Source organism: Sylvia atricapilla, chromosome 3, assembly GCF_009819655.1.
Source record: "Sylvia atricapilla isolate bSylAtr1 chromosome 3, bSylAtr1.pri, whole genome shotgun sequence".
Taxonomy (NCBI): domain Eukaryota; kingdom Metazoa; phylum Chordata; class Aves; order Passeriformes; family Sylviidae; genus Sylvia; species Sylvia atricapilla.
The window spans coordinates 71,689,603-71,712,907 of NC_089142.1; the positions used below are offsets into that span (position 1 = coordinate 71,689,603).

The 23,305-nt window shown below is 36.3% G+C and overlaps 1 protein-coding gene across 1 annotated transcript in view; it reads right to left on the minus strand.

Moving 5' to 3' along the window:
• Positions 1–357: 357 nt before the first annotated feature.
• The window catches only part of NUP133 (nucleoporin 133), a 29,867-nt gene continuing 6,919 nt past the window's right edge, over positions 358–23,305 (minus strand). The window contains exons 9-26 of the mRNA XM_066315738.1: positions 22,866–23,013; positions 21,899–22,046; positions 21,164–21,321; positions 20,307–20,398; positions 17,871–18,034; positions 16,430–16,524; positions 16,094–16,318; positions 14,982–15,104; positions 14,427–14,526; positions 13,122–13,364; positions 11,794–11,927; positions 9,958–10,116; positions 8,414–8,549; positions 6,518–6,636; positions 4,981–5,061; positions 3,875–3,939; positions 1,715–1,803; positions 358–712 (exon numbers count right to left, since the gene is read on the minus strand). Coding sequence (XP_066171835.1) covers positions 576–712; positions 1,715–1,803; positions 3,875–3,939; positions 4,981–5,061; positions 6,518–6,636; positions 8,414–8,549; positions 9,958–10,116; positions 11,794–11,927; positions 13,122–13,364; positions 14,427–14,526; positions 14,982–15,104; positions 16,094–16,318; positions 16,430–16,524; positions 17,871–18,034; positions 20,307–20,398; positions 21,164–21,321; positions 21,899–22,046; positions 22,866–23,013 — 2,416 coding nt within the window. The 3' untranslated portion in view covers positions 358–575. The remainder of the gene's footprint in view (positions 713–1,714; positions 1,804–3,874; positions 3,940–4,980; positions 5,062–6,517; positions 6,637–8,413; positions 8,550–9,957; positions 10,117–11,793; positions 11,928–13,121; positions 13,365–14,426; positions 14,527–14,981; positions 15,105–16,093; positions 16,319–16,429; positions 16,525–17,870; positions 18,035–20,306; positions 20,399–21,163; positions 21,322–21,898; positions 22,047–22,865; positions 23,014–23,305) is intronic.

Here is a 23,305-nt window from a genome sequence, read left to right on the forward strand (position 1 = left end):
CTGCTCTTTATTCCTCTGTCACAGAAAAGCTGAGTGATCAGTGACAAGCCAGTTACCATTTTTGTGCAAGTAACCTTTAATGCAAAACCGAAATTAACTAGTTTCTACAGCAAGAAGTGTTGTACAAGGAAAGAGTGGAGTTACCTGATAGAATAACCTGCTGTTGCCTAAGTAATGGACAGAGTCACCCCACATTAACGTGTTCAGTATTTTCTCGGAACTGAAACCACAGCCCCAGTGGTGACAACACAAGTTTCCCACTCTCTGTAGCAGGTCCCTGTATTTCACCCTGCATGTCTGTGTATCCTTGAGTCTCAGATAGGACACATTCTAATCAAGATACAGAACAAAACAAGATTATGAAAGGCACAGAAAACGAACTTTATTTTTACCTTGTCTGAAAACACAACTCAGCGTCCTCTGACTAAAGCATCAATGTTTATGCATTTAAGACCAAGTATATTACTCATACAGACTTTATCACAAAGTTTTAGCAAAAAACCGAACAGAATATAAAAAAGTAAACATGAATTCAAAAGTTCTTTAGAAAAAATATTTTAAAATCCCAATGAGAATCATGCTTGTCCGTGAACATAGAGTTCATAGTTTGCTTTTAACACAAATTCAAAGTAAGCGTTGTATTTCAAGCTGCCGAGTTCATTTGCTTGAAGCAAGTCCTTCACCTCTGGCAAATACTCACTTAACTGAACTCCTACAAAACAAAACCATTTATTACAACCCTGATTAAAGTACTTTGGATCAGCAGTTAACACTATTTTTAAGTACACACCTGTGCCTGCCTCACAGCTAAATTACACTTTAGGAATTGGGAAGCTCTGATTTTATTATACAGGTCAAAAAACACAATAAAGCTTAAATAGCCTGTAAAACTGAGTTAATATTTATTTATCTAGAGTTCAGCAATTTAATAATTAAACCAAAAATTCAAGTCTTCACCAAAATAAAAATAAGTAATAAATAAAAGAAAGGAAAGAAAAAAGAAAGCTCAGTCATACAATAACTATGTATCAGTTGCAACAGTTCCAGCATAGGGTGTGTAAATCTTACAAACTCAAGGAAATCGACATAAAACTGGAACTGTCCTGAAGAACTTAAGTTTTGTCTTTTTCACATGAAGCCTTATGTATCCTGCAAAAATTTCCTATGCAGTAATACTTAAAACAGGCATTGACTCTCAGTCAGTTCCCTTCTCTTCCTCCCTCCTCCAGCTGTAAGTTCCATGGTCATAATTTCCTATAGTTAACTTTAAGTGGAGAATGGGAGGTCCATTTTTTTGTTTTAGTTTTTGGAGAGGGAAAACAAAAGAAAAAAAAAAGTGGCTAAAATAGATTAAGTTTTACTGAGCGACAGTCAATTAGTTATTATCCTATATGTTACAGAAGAGATGTATTTACCTCCAGAAGAGCTACTTTACTGTACAGTAAGCAACTGGTGAGAATCTGTTGAGTGCCCTACTCAGTAAATAACTTAAAGATACTAAGATTATAACCAAGAAATCTGCTCATCTTTTATCCCCCTGAACAGTTTACAGAGATAGAATTAGCTCCAGATGATTTTAACTGCCTAGTAGAATGAATTTTTTATTACTCTGAGAATTTAATGATGCTACTTTTTACATATTAGTGTTGATCTTAAGCAGCCTTTGAAACAACAATTTCAAGACATTAAATTATATTTAAGTAGAAGACTTTACCTTCTTTCAATAGTTTTTGTAGTATTTTCACAAATATACTATCTTTAGATGCTTCAATTGGATCATCTCTACCATCGGAACAGGACCATCTGCAAGTCAAAGAATCATTTTGGGAAGAATTACACAGACAAAATAAAAGGAAAACTGACAACATTATTTCTTTGATAAAATAAAAGTATTATCCATTGAGATAAGAATTACCTATTCTATTTTACAACAGAGGTGATGAAACTGTAGATTTATTTTTTTGGTAGAATAAAGCAAGAGAAGCAATTCTCCAACATGAAAAAAATCAAAACAGAACAAAAATCAAACACTGAGAAAAGAAATGGGGAAAAACATGCAAAATCTACGTTACAGGCCTGTAACAGCACACACAGTCACAAACCAAATAGTTTATCTACATTGTGATTAAACATGAAGACTCATAAATACCAGTCTCATCTGTGGTACCAAAAAATCCCAAGCAGGTTTTTCTAAGAGGAAGATTGTTTTAACTGACAATTTTTCATCCTTGTAGAGCTCTATATGCACCAGTTTGAAGTCAACACCAACCTAACTTATTTTGCTGTGGTTCTAACCTTTCAGTTGTTAAAATTTCCTGTTGCATGTGCTAAGCTGTCAGACAAAACTGGTTCTCATATCACTCTCTAAACTACCCTGGGCTTGTGGTACATGCTTGTAACAGATCTGGACCTGGATCCAGAAGCTATTATTGACAAATCCTCTGTACTTCATTGGTTTTACCCTGGATGTCTCTTCGGCTCCTAAATGTCTAGGATTACATCTTTAATTCCACTGAGAAGAACGTGAGGAAAGGAGGGAGGGAAGGGGGATTTTCTCCCCTTGGGCACAGAGGACAGTGCATCAGGAGCACACTCAGCAAGGCTCTCCATCCTACCCAACAACCTTACCACCATCTGTAGCCCTCAAGTTAGAAACCACAGGCCATTCTCAAAAGCAGGTACTGTCACATCTTGAATGTTTACCTTGCACACAGATGGAAGATAATACCACCTCTCTGTAAGCCTTTGTGAGCCTTGCTGGACTGGAAACTCAGCTGGGACACCAAGGTTTCTACCCTGGTTAGCAGCCAGAGTGGCCAAAATCTTGTCAGCATTGTACATGCTTGAACTGTTAAAATACCACATTCAAACCCCCATGCTTGTCCAGAGTAGACAGAACATAAACCAATAACTGGAATGGTGCCATGTAGGAGTTCTGAATTCTGCTGTCTTTAAAATAACAGGAAAGGAAAACTTGGAATAGGTGAACCTCTTTCTGCTTATTTGTGTTATATGTAAATATAACTTAGTCATGCAATTAGGAATTATTTCCTAAACACCGCTGCCCTTTGAAATCTATTCTATGCCTAAGTGTGAATCCACATGCTGCTTATTTCCAGTTTAGTCACAAATGGTACAGTGCATTTGGAATGTATTCTCTCCACATTTTTTCTTCCTTAGGTCCCTCTTGGAACACAGGTGGGAGTTAGGAAAGTAGGAAGACTTGTGGAAGTTAGAAAGGAGAGCGAGGAAATACCATTTGTGTTATGCAACCTGTGAGAGAACAGTACTACTGTTTGATGAGAAGATTCTTGTGACCAGCTGGACTCTGCCTTCTCTTTGGTTTTGAACATCCCTAAGACTGGCTTTTCTAAGCACTGTTTAGGCTTTGATCCCTTACAGCCAAGAATGCAGTTTTAACTCAAAAAGGTCATGAAATTGCCAATGTGGTTCAATGGCAAAACCCAAGTGAAGAAAAAGCTTGCAGGAGTGACCTCTGCCTATGTTGTTGTATTAAAAAGCTCCTATCTGAGATGCTTCAAAGGACCAAAAAAGAAAAAAAAAAATTAAAAAGGTTCAGCGTTGGTCACTTCTTTTACCTCAAGAAAGGGCTCAAGAACAAAAGCTGCAGGGGTTCATTTCTGTGTCAGGTGCCAGGACTGCACAGTAGTTTGCCAGCGAGATAAACAAAAAAGTACTGCAGATTTTTTTTTGCTGTAGACTCACTTTACCAATAAGGACACATGTTCTGATCTGACACATTGTACTTTACTAACTTTATCCTGTGAAATTAAGTATTTTTGGTGAATTAGAGAATAGTACACCAAAACAGTTCTGAAAAACCTGTGTCTCAGTAACTTATATTTATACTTACCCATCTCTTTGGAGAGCCTTACAGAGAATTTTAAGTTTAAGATCATTTACATCCACTTCTTCTTCCTTCAATTCATATAAGGAGAAAAGACAGGCAAATTACAATTCTCAAGTTTTTTACAAAGAAATAATCATCTGTCACACAGACTGCACCAATGAATTAGATTTTTCAATTCCCAAGCATAATTTTTAACATATGCTGTTTTAACAGATGATCTGATTGGACTGTTGAAATACCAACACTGTTTGTTTCCATTTGAATCCAGGGATTCAGATTTTCTACATCACCACACAACTGCTGAAGACCAACTAACACAGTTTGTAAAAAGCACATTTTAGAATACCAATTCGTAAAGCATTGTATTCTAGGCAAATTTTATTTTACCATGTGCTAAACGATGAGTGGAGACAAAGCTCTTTTTTCAGTATGGCCAAGTTAACTAACATGCATTAGTGTCCACATTAGGATATATGGTTTATGAATGTATTAGTAAATGTTTTCAGAGATATACATTTGATTTGAAAAGGGCAGTTTCTTCATTACACAGAAACCACCACCTGTGATTTGTGCTGAATGGTCCCATACAAGTTGTTAGAAACTTTAACATCCGTGGGAAAAAATTCTGAAATTGCATGGGTTTAGTGTAACATTTATTTTATTGAGATGACAAAAAAATACAGTTGGAAAAAAAGCAGATGGCAAATCTGTGGTTCAAAGCTATTTACATGTTAGAAAGTGGTGACTATCTTACATTACCTCATGACAATCAGTGAAACTGTCAAGAGGGAAGACAAAAGAACTAAACTACTAAAAACAGTTGATCTTTGTCCTGTTTGGAGACAGCCTGTAGGGAAGCAAGGCTCTAAAAAGAAACTACAGACTATAAATGGGAAGTGAAGATGAAGAGTGTAATTTTTCTTACATTATCTAAACCACATTTGGCATTGTCTCCAGTGACTTGAAAACAAACTGAAAAAAACGTATCAGGGGTTGCTTTAATTACCATACACTAAGCTAATATGTAAATTAACTAAATTTGCACCACCCTAGCTTAAATAATAATGAAAAAGTCTCTAGGTTAGAAATCCTTCAAAAATTTTTCCTACCTCATCAATATATTCCAGCAGGTCAAGTGCTTTCTTGAAGTCATATTCATTGGCTCTTCTGTTCTCATCACATATGAACAACTATGAAATCAGAGAGAATTAACACAGAGAATTATTTTTAGCCTACAAACGTAACCGGTGTCAGGGACGACTCACTGTGGGAAGACCACCACGTATTTTCTACTTGTGTGACCTTCTCATGCAAGTATGTCTTGATTCAACTGCTAGTATTTTTATAGTAAGGAATATACTTAAGGTTTTAGAGCAGCATTCCATCTACGTGACAATGGTCTGTGGACAAATGATACTGGATACAAGGCTGCTGGGTTTCAAATTTAAGTGCCATTTAAGGCTGTAACATTCCTGGACTACTGTAGCCAGAGCTCAGCTCCACAAATAAGCTCTCCGAATTATTTTGGTAATTAAGCTCAAAGCGGTACTTCAGCACATGTGCTGCCTTTCACCCCTTAAAAACAAAAAGGTCCCCTCAGTATTTCATATCCCCCAATTATAAATTAGTGCTTCAAAGAAAAATTAACATCAACACTCTTAATTTACACTTTCTGAGTTTCATCTTTGCATTGTAAGTAGCAAGTATTAACACTAGTTTGACAATAAGAGAGAATTCAGATGGAAAACTGTTGTAGTGCCAGCACTTGCCAAGTCCTGACTGACACTTCCTATCCTTCCCTAATCCCACAGATAGTCTTACTTAAAGACACAGGTAAGGACTTCACAATCTGCTATTAGCACAGTTCTAAGAAAATGAGGAGAATGTAAACAAGCATGCTTCGACCTTCCACAGGATTACAGAAAAACACAGAAAAATTGGCACCCAGACATAAGTGACTTACAATGTATTGCTGTTATTCATGGAGTATTTTTTGTGTGCATTACTGGATGGCAAAAAAATGTGGCAAATAAGGCAGAATCAGTAAGGTTACTGCTTCCTGGCTGACACCAGAAAGGAGTGTCAAAAAGGAGTCAGCACTATTACTTATCCCAGTGCTGGAATAGCTCAAATTCTTGTTTCACTACGGGTTGGATTTTTGTAAAAGAAAACAAAAGTAGAAAGACTTCCGGTGCCTCTTTGCAACAGGTGACCAAAAGCCTCTTCCTGCTTCTAGCATTTCCTTTTTCTATCTTGCAGCATCCTTCTCCACTAAGGTAGAACTGTTTGTTCATTCTGCCTTCCAAGTTCTGCCCTACCAAGAATGTAAAGGAAGGTAATAACTGTCTCACAACCAAAAACTGCTTTAGACCAGTAAATCAACTTCTGGCACTGATTTGATTTGCTTTTTCTCCTAGCAGCACTCCAAAGCACACATTCAACAGAAAAAAACTAGGACTAAACCCATCATTCTGATGTTTGCTGGTAGAAACTAAGTGAAGTTAAACTAATGCATACATCAGATCTTTAGGTGCTTAGCAAGTCATATAAGGGATAAAGGCAGCTATGACCTTCTCATTTATCACAAAGGGGCAGATAACATACTGGAAGTTTTCCTGTGTAATGAAGAAAACATGAGACACTTACATCAATGAGCTGAGAAGCAGACAGCACTGGCATATCATTGAGGTTCAACTGTTTCTCTGTCAGGAGTTGTTCGGGAAGTGTCTCCTGATGTAACAAAAACCGCTCCTGCTCTGCTATTTCTTGTAGTCATTTAAGGAAATGAATGTTTCATGTTATTAAGATGTAATAATAAATTCTGTGGCACAACAATAACTGTCAAGTCACAATATTATTCAAGCCTAAAGCGTGTGTTATGAAGCGCTCTATTTGGACTCTCATCCATGTCCCCAAAGCATAGAAATACTTCCACTTCAATACTGCCATCCCAGGGAACTAGTTCTTATTTTCCACTTATGTTCCCAGGGTAATGAAAATGCACAACCCTAATTTTGTCTTAAAACTTCAAAATGTATACAGAAGATTGGATGGAAGCTGTTGCACTGTGCAGGGAAATGAGCTGGTTGCAACTTTAAGGAGCTGTGCCATGGATATGTTCCATCTCAGGAACTGCTTAATTTTTGACTGTTTTATACTTGCCAGCATGAGCTGCTTTAGGATGAGAAACTTGCTCATCTGAGACATTCAAAATGGAATAATATCAACCACACTATACAAACCCTGCCCTTCCCACCAATTTCCACAGCATGTTAGAATAGGGAAAATAATTCTGTGGAGCATTTTATCTGTTTAGAGGAATAAGCAAAACGTGGAAGAAATAATTAGTCTTCATGAACAGGAAAGTGATACACAAAGAGTTAAAGTTTTAAAAAACTACATCACATGTCACACAGAAATGTGTAGCAGAATGAAGTCCAAAATGAATTTTGAGAGTCCTCTAGCCATTGAAATAAAGCTTTGATTATCTCATTTGTCATTTTTAAATTTTCCTATTGAAAGGTGAGATTCCTCACATCAGCATAAGCATTTTCACAGTGATAAAAAACAAATTTAGACTTCAAGATTTCATGCAATGCTATGCAACTTAAAAGGCAGATAATACATTATTATTATGAGCTAAAAATAATTTTTAAAGCCTACTTAGTTAATGCTATTATTACCAGGCTTTTTCAACAGAATTTAAGAACTATTCATTACATAGATGGATAAATACTCAGATAAACAGAAGTAAGCTTGAGCAGCAACCCAGAGTCATATTGCAAAGCTTCCCCCTGGTGGCCAGAATCCTTTAACCAGTAGTGCAGAATTGCTTTTTCTTAAACCCACAGCACATGTACTGCACAAACAGTATTTTCCAAAGGGATAGGAATGACAGAGCAGTGGAACCATTGCATTTGGTAATGAATTTTCCAGTTCACATCACTTCAGATAGACTACAATGAAACACTGTCATGGTAACCTTCCTAGATACAGAACACAAAAGCCTGAGAAAGCAGTTCTTGATCACAACTGCATCTATCTGCAATTGCATGACTGCACTACAACACAGTTACAGGATTTCCTTGCACAGGCTAAGAGCCTCAGGACTTGAGAAGAATTCAAAAGTTAAAGCCATTCTATAAATGGGATCTAAGAAATTATTTTTAATCTTGCATCTGAAATATAAAATGCAGATTTGTTAAAATACATTCAGTGTGAATGGTTGACAACTCTCAGCCACTTCTCAAAGTACTACAGGTGCAGTTTGTTATTTTTGCCAGTATCTTACATGTTAGTAGAAAAAGCAGAAAGGTATAAATTTGCCATGCTAACTCACACAAGAAAGTGAATAATGAGGTTAGTGCCTCATACTGTCTTCCTTGTGCTTCCTAAAATGAGCAAAATCATCAGCCCATTTATCCTTACCACACTAAGTCAGCACCCTCAACATGAAAAATCAATGATCTCCAAAATTAATGGGATTCTAATTCAGTAATTTACTATGTCTTTTCTTCACTTTGCCCTGTTTTTATTTCTTACCTTCTATTTTCTCCTGCAGTATGTCTTCTGAGAAGTCTGATGCTAGTGCAGCTAATTTGCTCAAGCCAAGAAGTGTTTTCTTTTTTGCAAAGTATCGTGTCTCCATATTTGCTAAAGTCTGCAACGTTCTGTGAGCCTACAATTAATAAAGATGTTAGAAATCAGTTTCGTAAATTAGGATCAGAAGGTTAACAGACATTAATTTTATGTGAACAGAAGTCTCACAGCTATTTATTGTTTGTAATACTATAACCCTTAATTTTAGAAGTTGTACAATTTGCATAGTGAAACTCTGCATTACACTCTTCAAGCAGAGGCTCTCTCCTTCAACAATATATTTTAAAAAATCTTTTCATTGCTAATCAAAAAACCCTACCTCATTCTCAAAGGATAAATTGCAACTTCACACATTGTATCTTTAGGATCTAATTTAATACTTTGCAATAAAAAGTAGGCAAATATGTTCTGACAGAACTTCTGCATGCACTGATTTACCTGTTAATTCGGGAATTTGAAAAAACAGAATTGTGTATAACTGCTGCAGTAACCAAATACAAAGGCAAGAATTTGTTTATCAAGATGAAAAAAACAGTTTCTGAGCACTTACTCAGAAATAAACTATGCATACTGAATTAACTGTGTATTTTAGAATCCTTATGCCCTCTTCAAAGTGCTTTGCCATAACATAGAAAACCTCAGCTGACACAAATGGAATATTACAATATTCTCGGAGTGGTTTTTGTTTGTTTTGGTTGAGGTTGGTGGGTAGGAGTTTTCTGTTTGTTTAAGAGGAATATGGCATTATGAACCCAGAATTTGGAGTAGGATAAATATTTCCATGGCTTTTATGCTTAACAAATGAGCATGTGGATTGAAAGAAGCCATTTTTGATTTGAAATGCTTTCAACTGTTAAATGAAATGCATTTTTAAGTCCAGTAGAAGGATGAAAAGACTGACCAGCAAGAATAGATGTAACTAGAAAGCCCAGAAGGCAACAAAAGATCATGTTTAAAAAGAACACCACATTAATCTATCCACATGCACATTTGCTATTAAAAATACTTTAAACTATGAATGTAAATGATTAAAGTTATCAATAGCTTTTTTACTTTCATGATACCTCCAAATTCCTTAGCTTTAACATGCTAGTCTTGAAAGAGATTTTTCAGTTTTTCCCAGGCTGGATAATACTGTAATGCTACTGATATTCACTATATATCCCCAATTCCACCAAAGGAGTGATCACACAGCCAAATCAAACTTCCTCAGCAGGAAGTACCAGCCACCAGCCAGGGATGAAAAATAGCCCTGATTTCCACTACAGGGTCCAGCAGCTTGCATGAGATACCAGATAGTGCCTGAAGGAAGGCTTCTGGTATTCCAAAAGTACCAAATTAATTATCTGCCATCCTTTTCTCAACTCATCTGGACAAGGTGTCTTTTGATGGGGAGGAGTCATAACTCAGTAAATTACCTATTTGAATATGCACCTGACCTGTTCAACACGTGGCATTTCCATTTGGCTGTATTTAAGAAACCCTACCTTTTGCAAATCCTGGCTATTGATGTCATGTAACCAGCTCAGATGTTCATGTGCTTGCAAGAAACTGGCCAGCTGTCCATGCTGAGCAATAGGCTGAGATAACAGCTTTCCTCGCTTTCCCTTCTCCAGATACCAGCGAAACAGGAAATCTGAAAAGTTCTGAACACAACAGAAGCATGAACAAATCTTACAAGTTACATTACAGTATCTGGTTTGCCTTCTATGGGCTTTATAAAATACAATTGGTATGAAAATAGTAAGATCCTGCTTGATAAAGCCAGACACACACACACACACACACACACACCACAAAATACATTGTTGATAAAAATCCCTGTAAGAGTCCTGATAGAAAGTGTTTAAAGCATTCATGATGCTGATAAACACAGAAGCCTTCAATTAAAGAGATGCAAGTGCCAAAAGTAAATTCTTCACATTAACACACAAGAATAGGAACAGGTGCCAGATCAATCACAATTCTTCTCATTTTGTTTTCATACCTGTTCCTTCGCACCCCTTGAAACTCCATGCTTACTGTTTCCTTTCCTTTCAGAAACAAGTTTACTTTAGCTGTCACTGTTTTTTAAACATTCCCTCCTCCCTACAAGTTAACTTGCAACTTTCCTTCTCTCAAGCATTGTTTAAGAAAACCTGTCTTTTTAAGAGAAAAAACACCCTATTTTATCCTCAAAAACTTGAATGTGAAATAACTAATCAGGATTTCTGTTCGAGATTTAATTTAGTCTTTTCAGGACAATATTAGAGTAACATTAAATTTTAATTGTATTAACAATTTAAAAAAATAAAGTCTGAGGAGGCCATCAGTCTGATAGTCTATCCATTAGAATTATCTGTTCAGTGCTACATTTGCCACAGTAACTTCTTTTCAGGAAGTTTTCATTTCCCCTTTAAAATAAAGCATGTGAAGTGGGGGAAAAAAGATAATTTATGCCCTTTGACAGTCAGGCTGAGTATTGAGGATGCACGGTTTAGAAAGTGTGCTATAATTTCCTCTATTACTGATACTTCTGGTTTTTTGTTATTAGAACAACCTTTATGTACTCTCTTTACTAGGAAACATGTAGACTGCAGGATTTCTCTTTCCCCAATAGTTGTGGAAAGCTAAACAAATTCATCTCACCAATTCTGAAATTAAACCCCTTTTGTTCCAGTCACACACATTTCAAGTAATCTTTACCACCCTTTCCTTTACCAAAACTTTCTAATATTCCAGCACACTTCATTTTTACACTAGACTTTAACAGACAGTGGAAAAACTGTCCAACAAACATATAGCAGGACAATGCAAAAAAACCCCAAAGCAGCCCAACCCTTCTACTCCTCCTAACTACTTTTATATTTATACATTAATTACTTTTCTATTCATACATTTAACAATTTCATCTCTTTTGGAAATTATTCTCAATTTTATATTATGTTAGTTTAATAAAACAACAGTGTAATGACAAGAGCACCTGAGTGAAGAAAAGCCACAAAATGTTGAAAAATGTTAGGAGTGAGATAACATCTCTGAGGCACAAAAAGGTCCCATGAAAAGCACTGCCTATACAGGTAGTACCTTTATTTCTGCTGGCTAGCTTTGCCTTCCCAATGTAAAACACTCCCTTGAATATTGACTTCAATTTTCCACATTACCCCTGTCTGTATACTTAAGTACATACCCATAAAAAACCAAAAACTAAAACAAAACAAAAAAACCACCACCAAAAAAAACCACAGGAAAAAAAAAAACCCAGAAAGAAATAATAAATTTTGCAACATTTCAGATGCAAAGTTATTATGAAACACTAGCTAAAGGAAATAGAAGAGACTTGCCTGATCTGCAAACTGAGTCATGTAGCGTTGTAATCTGGCCTGGTTGTCTGTCTGCTCACACATTTGCACCAGGATATCAAAGTCGCAGTACTTCTCTGCTAAAGCAGCTGCCAACTGGTACTGTCCCAGGGAAACTAAGCAACCAAGAAAAAGAAGTTTTATCAAATTTGCACAATTTTTTTGCACAAAGCTCAACTTTGTCTGAGACCAGAAGAATGAAAACAAGTTTCAAGTGCTGCCACCAAGGAGATACTCACACATTCCCAAAGGAACACTCCCCTCCTGCATATATCTCCTGTGCACACACATGCTGACAGACCTACCACCTCTGTCACAGAGCACAAGAGGGAAAAAGGGAATACTAAAAATGGCACAATGTCTTCTATTTCCTCTGGAAGTTAGCATCATCTGCTAGTTGCACTGGGGGAGGGAATTCCACCCGTGACTTAACATCTACAGTAACAGCCACTTAAATACACAAAGCAAAAAAGCAGCAGCCACCCGCTTTTGAAAAAGAACAGGACAAATAAGGACAATTGGGCTTGCATTAAACAGAAACTACTTAGACTCTTTCTTTTCAATCAGTCAAATATGTGAAAGTCAGCAAAAGACTTAGTTTTGTTTTTAAGGAAATATGAACCTTAGATTTAACGTAACGATATAAAATGTATTTATAAGCTAACAGAGCCCATGAATGTCAGGAAAATGGACAATGATAATTTTATGCAGCTTTTTCTAAGAATGCTCAAAAATTATCATTAGATTGTTCTACTTAATATAATTTACTTCAGTAAAAAAAAAAATAAAAAAAAGATTAAACTTTCCAAAGCTACTAAAATGTATTTACAACAACTTATTTAGATTTTTCCTATGGCCTACTCATTCACTTCACCACATCCAACACATTAAACAATGGGTACGATTATTAAATAATTGGCATCCAAAAAGTAAATATTCACTGACAAACACCAAACAAATTTTCAAGCACATAGGTTTATCTTGACTTGCAACAATATAAACATTTAGAATCCATTTACAGGCTACTTTCTGCCAGGCAGCCCAAGATAAGATCCTGTCAGAAAAATGTAACAAGCAGAAGACAAAAATTCAAGCACTCAGGCATACACATGGAGTGCAGTCCTGGATGCTAAATTGTAATCTGCCTTTGTTTTGTAATTATCTCATTAAATCATAAACCCATTCATTTGTACTCTGTGTAAAGCAAGCAGAATTCATACCCCGATGCCATTTACTCTATCAAATCAGTGCCATTTCCTCATATAATGGCCCATTGACCCTGCGCCTTAAAGAACACGGGGAGCACTCACGGAGAGGCGACAGGAGCTCGGATCTTTTCTGCACATATTCCATTTCCACGCTGCTGTAGCGCTCCTGATCAGCCAGACGATCCACAGACTTCAGCTGAGCAACGTAGCCATCCAGGAAGCAATCCAGGAGCGCCACCAGCTGCTCGGTCACCACGCTGCGGAGGTTGCTGTCCACCTGGGGATACACCACCTTCAGGACGATTCCGTGCTGGCGCGTTATGGCCACGCGGAGGCCACTGGAGGCTTGGCAAAACAACAACAGGGAACGTCAAAGCAATACTCCAATCACCGCAGCAATCCATACCACAGCAAAGCATAAGAAAAACATTACTAACTATAATTACAAAAAAAAAAAAAAAAAAAAAAAAAAAAAAAAAAAAAAAAAAAAAGGAAAAAAGCTAATAGAAGTTTTTATTTTGAAAATCGAAGTAATACTGTCACCACTCCACCCCCACAGTAAACAACTACTTCCATCTACTTTTACATGTTAAACCGAGCCAAGATATGGTAAACAAAAAGCCTGAATTAGGCAGATCTGTGCTGCCAACTACCAACATTCGCTCTTTTTCCAGAAGAAAGTTATTAGTTGCACTATTTCTAAGCAAAGTAGTAGAATACACACAGGGAAAAGGTGACTTCTCTTAACCTGATTTAAATACTTTGATACAGTCATCAAAACATAAGATCAAAAGAATTTTCACGGGTCCTGCTTTTGTGAAGAGGAATACGGATTGCAAGACTTTTGTCTTGGAAGCACTAAAGAAATGTGTTTTACATGTAGAGGCTACAAGGAACTTATGCACAACTGGAAAGTGCTTGCTTGTGAGAACATTTGTTCTGATAGTTTTTCACACTATTAAACCATCAAAACAGAACAAATTTATGCAAGTAGAGAATCATCAGTCTTTTTAAAACAGCTATAGATCATATTCTATGATTTATTTTAGTGTTATGTATCCCACAGATCTGCCAGCCAGAACCAATGCCTCAAAAAATTATAAAAAATTATAAAATTAGTTTTGTTTCCCAAATTTGTGGTTTTGTAGTCAAATTTTGAAAAAAAATTGTGCAAATTATTTTAGCAAACTTGCTAAAATTGCATATAATGCAATTTTAAAAAAAACCATCATCAGTACTGGACAAACTAAGTGTTCACTGATTCATCCCATTTCATTCCCTAAATGAGAACTTCATTTTCACTTACTCTCAATGACAACCCTGTAGCAGTTTTTAACAGTAAGTTTAAAATTCAGGCTGAAATTCATGTGTTTGGAAATTTATGAACTTGAAATAGTATTTTCTCACCTGTCCATGGAATATATTCAGGTTCTCTTTCTGGAAGTTCTCCTGTTTTATATAAAGAGGCCCTAGACTGGCGATACTGACAGGCAGCTTGTAGCATATCCTGTTGAAAGGTAAAAATGTGAATATTTTAAAGTCTACCTCAGCATACACAGACCACAAAAGATGTTGTCTTTTGTAATTTTGAAATGTTTTCTTAAGATCCACATTCTTTCTATACCACTTTCTCAGCTGGACAGAAGGGGACATACCAACTGAGCAAGAAACCTCCGTGCCCAAACACGAGCTCTTCGCTCTTTGCTACATATTCACGACTTTACAACTTCCAACAAAGCTGCAACTTCTCAAATTATCTTTAACAGTGGCTCAGGAGGAAAAGGAAAGTCCCTAATTCTGACCAAGGCTGTCTTTTTCTTCCTACTGTATTTGGACATGAGAAAAGCACATTCACTTTTCTTCTCATGTCAGTAACTAGGATGTGCTGCCCTCAATTTGCTCTATGCTCTTCAGTGTTTATCTTGCCTTCCCACAAACGTCTTGGTTAAGGCAGTTCTGTACCTTAATAATGTTGTTGACATTGACAACTATCTGGGCCCACTCAATTGATTCAATAGGCATATCTTTCAGGATTTGTTCCTCCTCTTCTAATAAGGATTCGAAGATGGAATCTATATGGGATACCTTGAAGACAGAAAGAGAAGTTACACTGAACACAAACATGTCCACTGTCAGTTGATACCTGAAAGCCAGGAGATGTATAGAAAAATAAATACATTAGTATAAAACAGATAAATAACCAAAAATATTTAAAGGCATAAACTATACTAATGTATCACCAGCCTATGGGTCATACAATACTTAAAACTACAAAAATTATCTTCTTTCTGGACTTCAATCTGAAGGGAAAAGGAAAAAATCCTCATTTCTGAAGACAACTCCATACACTTCCATTAAGCATATTCCTCCATCATCTTCTGGAATATTTGGCAGCAGAATCTTTGCAAGACAAAGTATACTGGATAACACATCTGCTTTAAAATAGCAGACTATTATTCCTGTTTTCTTTTATATTTATTTTTCTCCCTTAGCAACTATTGTTCTCTGCAGTAAAAATCTTCCTAAGAATAAATGTTTTGTGCATAGCTCTTCTCAAGAAGGAAGAAAGAAATAAAGACGGAGCACTTGACTGGAACACAGCATACACTGAGAACTAACTTAGCTTGACTAATGTTAGAGAGGACAAAAATTTGAAGTGACTGAATTAATATAAATCCACCCAGGACAGCTCATCAAAGCAGCTCTCCTATCTGGAAAGCTTCATACTCTTCAGTTCATCCCTTAAAAATTATAATTTAGCATGCATCTTATCTGTCAGAGAATTTCAGTTGTCTTTTTCATTGCTTATCCATAGTTGGGTAGTTGGAAACTGTAACAACTTTACTTCTGCTACACCAAATTTGTTAAAATTCATGTTTCAGTTGCAGACACCAAGAGTACATACACTAAAGTGAGGAAAATAATACCACATTATCCCCATTTAAAGGGTAGTTGTGTAAGGTTGCATTTATTTTTACAGTTTCACAGGGAAAAGTTTTAAAGTACATTTCAAGCACTGTGACATTTACTACATGCAAGGCTATACAGTAATTCAGGAATGGCAGGTTTCTTACCTCCCTGAAGAACACATCAGCAGGGGTAAGGCTTGCTGGAACATCACATTCCCTTTTGTTTAATGTAATCAGTATAGCAGCATTCACCAGGTCAGGCAGCCTAGAGTGGTGATTCTTGAGAACAATAGCTGCTGCTAGCTTCTCTGCGTGCTCACAGAGCAACAGTCGAGTGGCCATCGGCATCCCTCGCACTGGAAAACTGCCCAGACGTTCAAACACACCAACCTTTTATTAAAACAAAACAAAACACCCCATGCACTTCAAACAGTGTTCTAGAGGAATCAAGACAAAGTAATAAACTGTGTGTGCTGATAACAAAAGAACAGTATGACCTACCTGATGAAGAAACTCAACGAAGAAGGAATGTGCTTTTGTCTTATCCTCTAGCTGATGAAGAAGAATGAGAGATGTGTTGCTGAAACCAGCTGCTTCTAAAAAAAGGAAAATCTCAGGTCAGAGCACCTGATATCTTCATTTCTGGATAGCTATGTCTTCTCCCTCTGAGGTAAACTGATCTGTCAATTTTTACAGTGGAACCACACTGGTACTTTTTACAGGATATGCACACATTTATATACTGCTTACCATGCTATTTTTAATCTGTTTTTTTCACCTCTGTCATGGCTGAAGTAAAACTTTCAGAAGAAATAAAGTATCTTTAGGTCAGTATAATTCCAAAATACTCAATTCATTATGCTGCTAAAATAGCAGCTCACAGGCATATTCTAGTTTTAGTAGGATTCTGACTAATATTTTTATCCTCGTGGTGGACTAGCTATTGCTAAGTTTATTATGCCCTAGACCAGAGCAACTAGAAACTCCAGTGTTAACTGGCATTCAGACCTAATTGACTCTGAATCCAGATTTTTTTGTATAAACTAACTGTGTTTATAATATCAAGCTAAAAAACTTGGAAGAGCTATCACTGAGCAAAATTAGCAAGATGATTTCCAAGAAGCTATCAATTTTCATCTCTGGCTTTAGTCAGGAATAAACACAGACAGGCTGCCAAATTAAAAATAAAGTTGCATCAGAAAATAGTAAGGATCTGATGCCTGACAATTTCCAACTGGCTGCTCCACACAACAACAGGAAACATCATCCATCTGGAAGTATTTATATGAACTTTCAAATTAGGCCTGTACTCTATAAGTGGCAACTACTGCCTGGAGGTTTGAGGCCACTTTCAAATTAAAACTTGTAAGAGACACCAAAGCATGAACAAAGAAGTTTCTTGCTGAAAACATGTTTGCTTTAATGCTTTAGGTACAAAAAATCCTTGTAAACCAATTTCTCTTGTCCTCTTTCAGACAGACATAAGTACCAAAGCCCCAGAGGAATACAAGCTCACTCTACCCAGGATCCAAGCTGCCCAGAAGCTGTGCAGTCACACTGACAAAAGTGCTAAGAACGAACAAATAAGTTCTGTCTTTTAACGCATCTATTTTTTGGAAAATGATTCAAAACACAAGGAATCATGGAAATACTAAAGTGACAGAACCTGATCCTTGCACAAAGTACCCTTCTCAGAAATATGTTTTCCTTGCTGATTGTGTTTCCTGTATGAAGTCAAGAAGTAATCACAGTAGACTGCAAGTTTATCTGGTAATATCAAAAGATGCATCTTTAAGTCTTTCTGGAAATGTATCTAGTAGTGATAGAGGGCAAAGAACACCTAAGCTTAAAGTATAATGTTATTTAGAATATTACAGATACTATTCCTGAAACAAACAAAAACCCCTAACAAACCAAAAAGCTCACAACACATTACATTTACCTTCAGGTACAGATTCAGCCCATCTTGGATCAGAGGCAGGGTAATCATCTATTAAGTCCACACTGATCTGAGTCACTGCTCTATCCAGCTCAACATCAGAATCCAGATCTGTATTACTTGGAAAGAGCTCAATTACCATGCTTTGTGCATTGACTATATCTTTCCTGAAATTAAAGAAACAAAGTATGCTAAATAAAATCAAGCAACAGGATTAAAGAAAAAAGAATCCTTCAGTTGACAGGATTTTCTGACATACTTTTTGTGAAGTGCTTTAGATTATATACATAAAGCATTTTTTTCACTCTCTCTAAACTAACTGTGGATAAAAGGTATTCCAATTCTTTAAAAGCAAGTAGGCAGTACAACTTATAAAAATCAAAAAAGCACAAGCCAGGAGTAAAGGCACATTTTTTATTACCTCTATTATTATTTAAGAGAAAAGACTCATCACACAGAGCTAAGCCTGGATGTATCTAGTAGTTAAGTCACTAAATTTCTACTGCTCACTTAAAAATTTTTCTCATTTTTTCAATCACTCCCACTAATGGCAATAGAGGGGAAGCTCATAAAAGCTCTCAGAAAATGCTTCAGCAAATATAATGCATTATTTTTATTTCCTATAATTTCAAAGAATCTTCTCTTAGTCATGTGAATTAGTAAAAGAGTAAGAAGCAACCAAAGACAGACCTCCAAGGTATGAAGATATACTTCCGTGTGAAGAATTATGCAATATACACAAAACCCAGAGATTTGATTTTGTGACTAAAAAAATGTAGTATTCCAAATGCAAAAGGATATTGTGAGTCCAACACTAGAAGTATTTATATTTTTCATGAAACTTTCAGTTTGAACACTTATGTGACCAAGATGTCTACAAGTTAAAAAAACAAACAACCCAGCAGTGCATCCAGAAAATGCACAAAGGTAAACAAAAGCAAAGGATACCTTTGAAAAACCAGAATCTTCTATTAAATACTGAATTTTCTATTATAAATGAAAGTCCCACCTTTACTACTTAGCAGAATGTCTTTCTAAGGAAATCACACGGGACTTTATTAGCTCCTTCAAATCATGAAGTGCCGTCAGAAAGGGTCAGCCTTATCTTTCCATTGAATTTCCTACCCCCTCTAAAGATCACTAGGTCTGTAAAGCTGCCAGAGCTCACTGTACAGATGGAACACTTTACACTTCCAGTGGCTCCACAACCTTCCACTATTTGGTCTGCATCAATTCACTGGCCATCTGGACAGGCCACTGCTACATCTGTTCTGTGGAAGACTGATCCATTCATTTTACCAGACTATTTTTTTCTGGAAAAAAATTCAGAATAACTATTATATACACAAATTTTTTTTATTCTACTTTCATAAATATAACCCTGATTTTTATTGAAATAACTTACAACTTTCATACTATTTCACACTGTTTTCCTTACTACCTCCCACTTCTCTCTGTTTCCAACTCCCTTGTACATATCCTGAATGACATCATATTTGTTAGTTGTGCTCTCAGATCACAGCTATTCCAGCCATCTTCAGCAGCACTTTTGTTTAATGACACTTCTGAACACAGAACTTGTCTAAATCCTGTGCCTGTTTACAGACCTTGCATTAGTATCCTTTATTCTCTGTGCCTAATCCCCCTTCATTATTTTTTACTTCACATGAAGTTCTATGTAAAAGCACTCCTACCTCTTGTTATCTTAAACCTGTTCTTTCCAAGTTTTAAGATTCTTTAAGGAGATTAGTCCTTAGAGGGTTTGTGGGTTGCTTCATTTTTTAAATACATAAATATTGAAAACAATCCCCTCTAAATATATTTAATCTAAGTCTACAGATCTGTTTATTTATCTTCTTTTCCTTCTTTGTTTACATCACTCATCTCAACATCTAACCTTTTAGAAGCATTGCACATCTCCCCACACTCCAACTGTTTTAATCAGGATACTTTGACAAACAGGGTATTTTTTTCCACTCATTCTTCCATATCAGCCAATCTGAAAAACAATGTCATCCTGCCCAAAGCCTGCCACCTTCATGGCCATAAGTATATTCAAAAGTATTACTGAAAACAGCTAGGCAAATAAAAATGAGGACAGAAAAGTGTTTTCAACAACAAAACACCACTTACTCTTTAGTAATAAAGAAGTCAAAATGCAAAGCTGAAAGTTGTTTCACTCGCACAAACATATCCACAGAATTTACATAGAGTAAGTGACAAGTGATTGAGATTACAGAAGTCTACTCCTTTCTAGCACACATCCCTTCTTCACTAGCCCAAGGCGTACTTAATGCTTTCCTAATAAGATGTGTGTCATTAAAACAGCTACAACTAAAATAGCACAGGAATATCCTAACCAAGAGAATCTCTTACTCAAATATCAGAGTGCCTTCAAAATCAGCAAACAAAGTCTCAAAAACGAAGTGCAATTTCTACCTGCAGTACTGTAGAAAAGCAGCTTTCAGTAATTTGGTTTTATCTTCCTGAGCTATAATTTCTAGCCTTCCAGTTGCATCAAATGCAGGACTCTGAAAATGCAAAATAAAAACTTCAGCTGAAAGACAAATATAAATCTTCATTATGAAGTGAAAACAATGTTTTTAAGTAGTAATGCCACGGATTTAAAATAGAATCACCACGGGGAAGCAGTTGTGTTAATTAAGTCAAGCATAAACCTCTAAGGTACATTACAATGAATGTCACACAGAAGTTTAAGCAAAAAACACCATCTGCAAAGGAACTTATATCAACTTACTCTGCCCACCAGATTTTTTAGTGATAATTATTTGAAGATTCAAACCCACCATTTTTGACAGGATTTAAAAGGTATTCCAGAGTATTATCATCCACAGGAACAAGTCTAACTGCAGACAAACTTAACTAGAAACCAGTTTGTTAAGAAAAACACAGTTTCATCAGGGCAATCACACAATCCCTTCCACTAAAATACTGGTTAATAATAACAATTGACTATAGTGTTATATAGGCCTAGTGATAGACAGCAACACACCTGCAAGGAAAAAATTAAAATTTCATGGAAACTTCAACTGAAGTGAAACAAAAGGGGAAACTTCAACTGAAGTGAAACAAAAGGGGAAAAAAAAGCTACCTGAACTGGCAGATGTAAAAATTTTTGTTTTGAAAACTGCCTTCATTATAAGCATTTGAGTCTCTGCTTAAAAAAACTTTAAAACCCAGACAACCCAGGATTTCCACAATGAAAATTCAAAAGTGACATAAAAACCTACTTTGTTTTTACCCTGTTTTCAACCAGGCAAACAAATAACCATTACCTCACTTCTTGGTCCAGCAATAGAAGAGGACAGGGCATCTTCAAGGTCTTCAGGAAGCACAGAAATATTTTCCCTGGACAAGATAGTGAGAAGTCCACTTTTCTTGGCAAAGAAGATGGGAAGGCTATTACAGGAACCTGCTCCTAAAATACTATCTCCTAAAATAAGGAGAGGCAAAAAAAAGCAAGCACATAAATACCACTTTATTTTAAAACCAAAACATAAGGGTTTCATTAGTGACTTCTGTCATTAATTAACCAACAGTAATTGATAACTGCACCTGACTTAGAAATAATTGTGGAACTATTTGCTACTCTAGATGCAGACTTCCAGATAATGCAAGGGTTAAAAAAGAAGAAAAAAAAAGTTCAAAACATCTTTGAAAGTCATGGATGACACAATTAAGAGATCTGGCACTGGGCTAACTTCAGGGAAAAAAATCAACCCACAGTGAATGCTAGGAAAGACAAAAACCAAGGAAAAAGCCCCACTAGCAAAACCCCTATTCTTTCATACCAAAAACTGGGATATACTTCATTTTCATTTGAAACACTGTAGAGTAACAACACTGGATGTCACACCAGCACTTCTCCATGTACTCATGAGAAACTCCCAACTTGAAACATTTAATAAAGGAGCACAAGTATCACACTGCTCTCTGAGTTATCTAAATACTGTAAAAATATTGAATTAGGAGGTACCAACAAAACGTGATTTCCCTCCACAGCAAGTTACCTTGTATGCCAAATACAATCTTTTCCTGTGGTAAGGAAATTCTGCCAGTTCCAGTGGAACAAGCAAACACTTCATCTTCCTTATAAAGGTAAGCAGCGTGGCTGAAGTAATCTGGGACTACCAGGCAGCACAACACTTCATCTTCTGACTGAAAGTGTTGAATACAAACAATGTCACATATACAATCAATACCTTAGACATGCTAATCCATGCTGCCTGAACCTGTTTTAATTTTTAACAATGAGGTATGAATGCAACTTACAACCTAAAAACCCAAACAAAATCACTTTTAATTTACCCTAGAGTTTTAGATCCTGGGGTTTTTTCCCCTTCCATATGCATTATATTCTTGCATATTTCACATGGAGAGGTAAGTATCAATTATTCAACAATTTTCACACTCTTCTTCCACCTTTGATCTTTAAGATGCCATTACAGGCAGTGGGGACAGGGGGTAGAGTGGAAGAAGTTGACCAAAGAAATCTAGTCCCCAGGTTTATGCTTCCAGAAGCCACAGAACAGACAATGTATTCCACAGATAACCAATGTGTCCTCCCCTCCCAGCAAGCCTAGCAAGGACCAAAACACAGATCTCGTAAATCCTTGTGCTGCAATAAGAGTCTCAGAGTCTGAGACTTGTTCTAAATGGTTTACAAGAGCATAAGATAAAATCACTCTGTAGAAACTTTCATAGACAGCATAAAAATTAAAATAAATCAGGAGGAGTCAGATTACACTTATTATTTAGGGTTTTATCTTATACCTTAAAATGTAAAGCATAAACTTTACATACAGTTAATATTAAACATTAGGAGATGCTGGTAGACGTTTTCCTCAGAGTATTACAAATACAAGCTGCTAAGGGAAACTGATTTTCCATTAGACAAAACCCTGCCATGTGATTTATGTATAATACCCTGAAACACTGAACTTTCTTAGGCTGGTATCAGAACCTCCATCAGCACACCTGAAAAGATGGATTATACTGTGTGACCTCCACAACAATATCATCAGACATCTGATAGCCTTTATCTTCTACTGTTATCAGAGTGTAGTAGACAAGACATGGACGATCTCCAGGATGCCATGCTGCAGCAAGTATGACCAGTCCATCACTGTTCAACAAGAGATATCACACCATTGAGAGATGATTATTACATATTTCACTTGCACAAACACTACCAAGCAAAAAAAAAAAAAAAAAAAAGTAACTCTGATCTCAACTAGACACTGTTCAATCTTTTATTGTTTTAAAAAGAAAACTCTGCTACTTGTTCTTCCAAGTTACTTTATTAACAGTATTCATATTGCAGTATGAGACTGAACCAAGGCAGTTGCAATTTCATGCAATGAAATCGAATGCAAGAAATACTAAATTCTCTGCATCTGCTGGAAAAAGTTACAGTT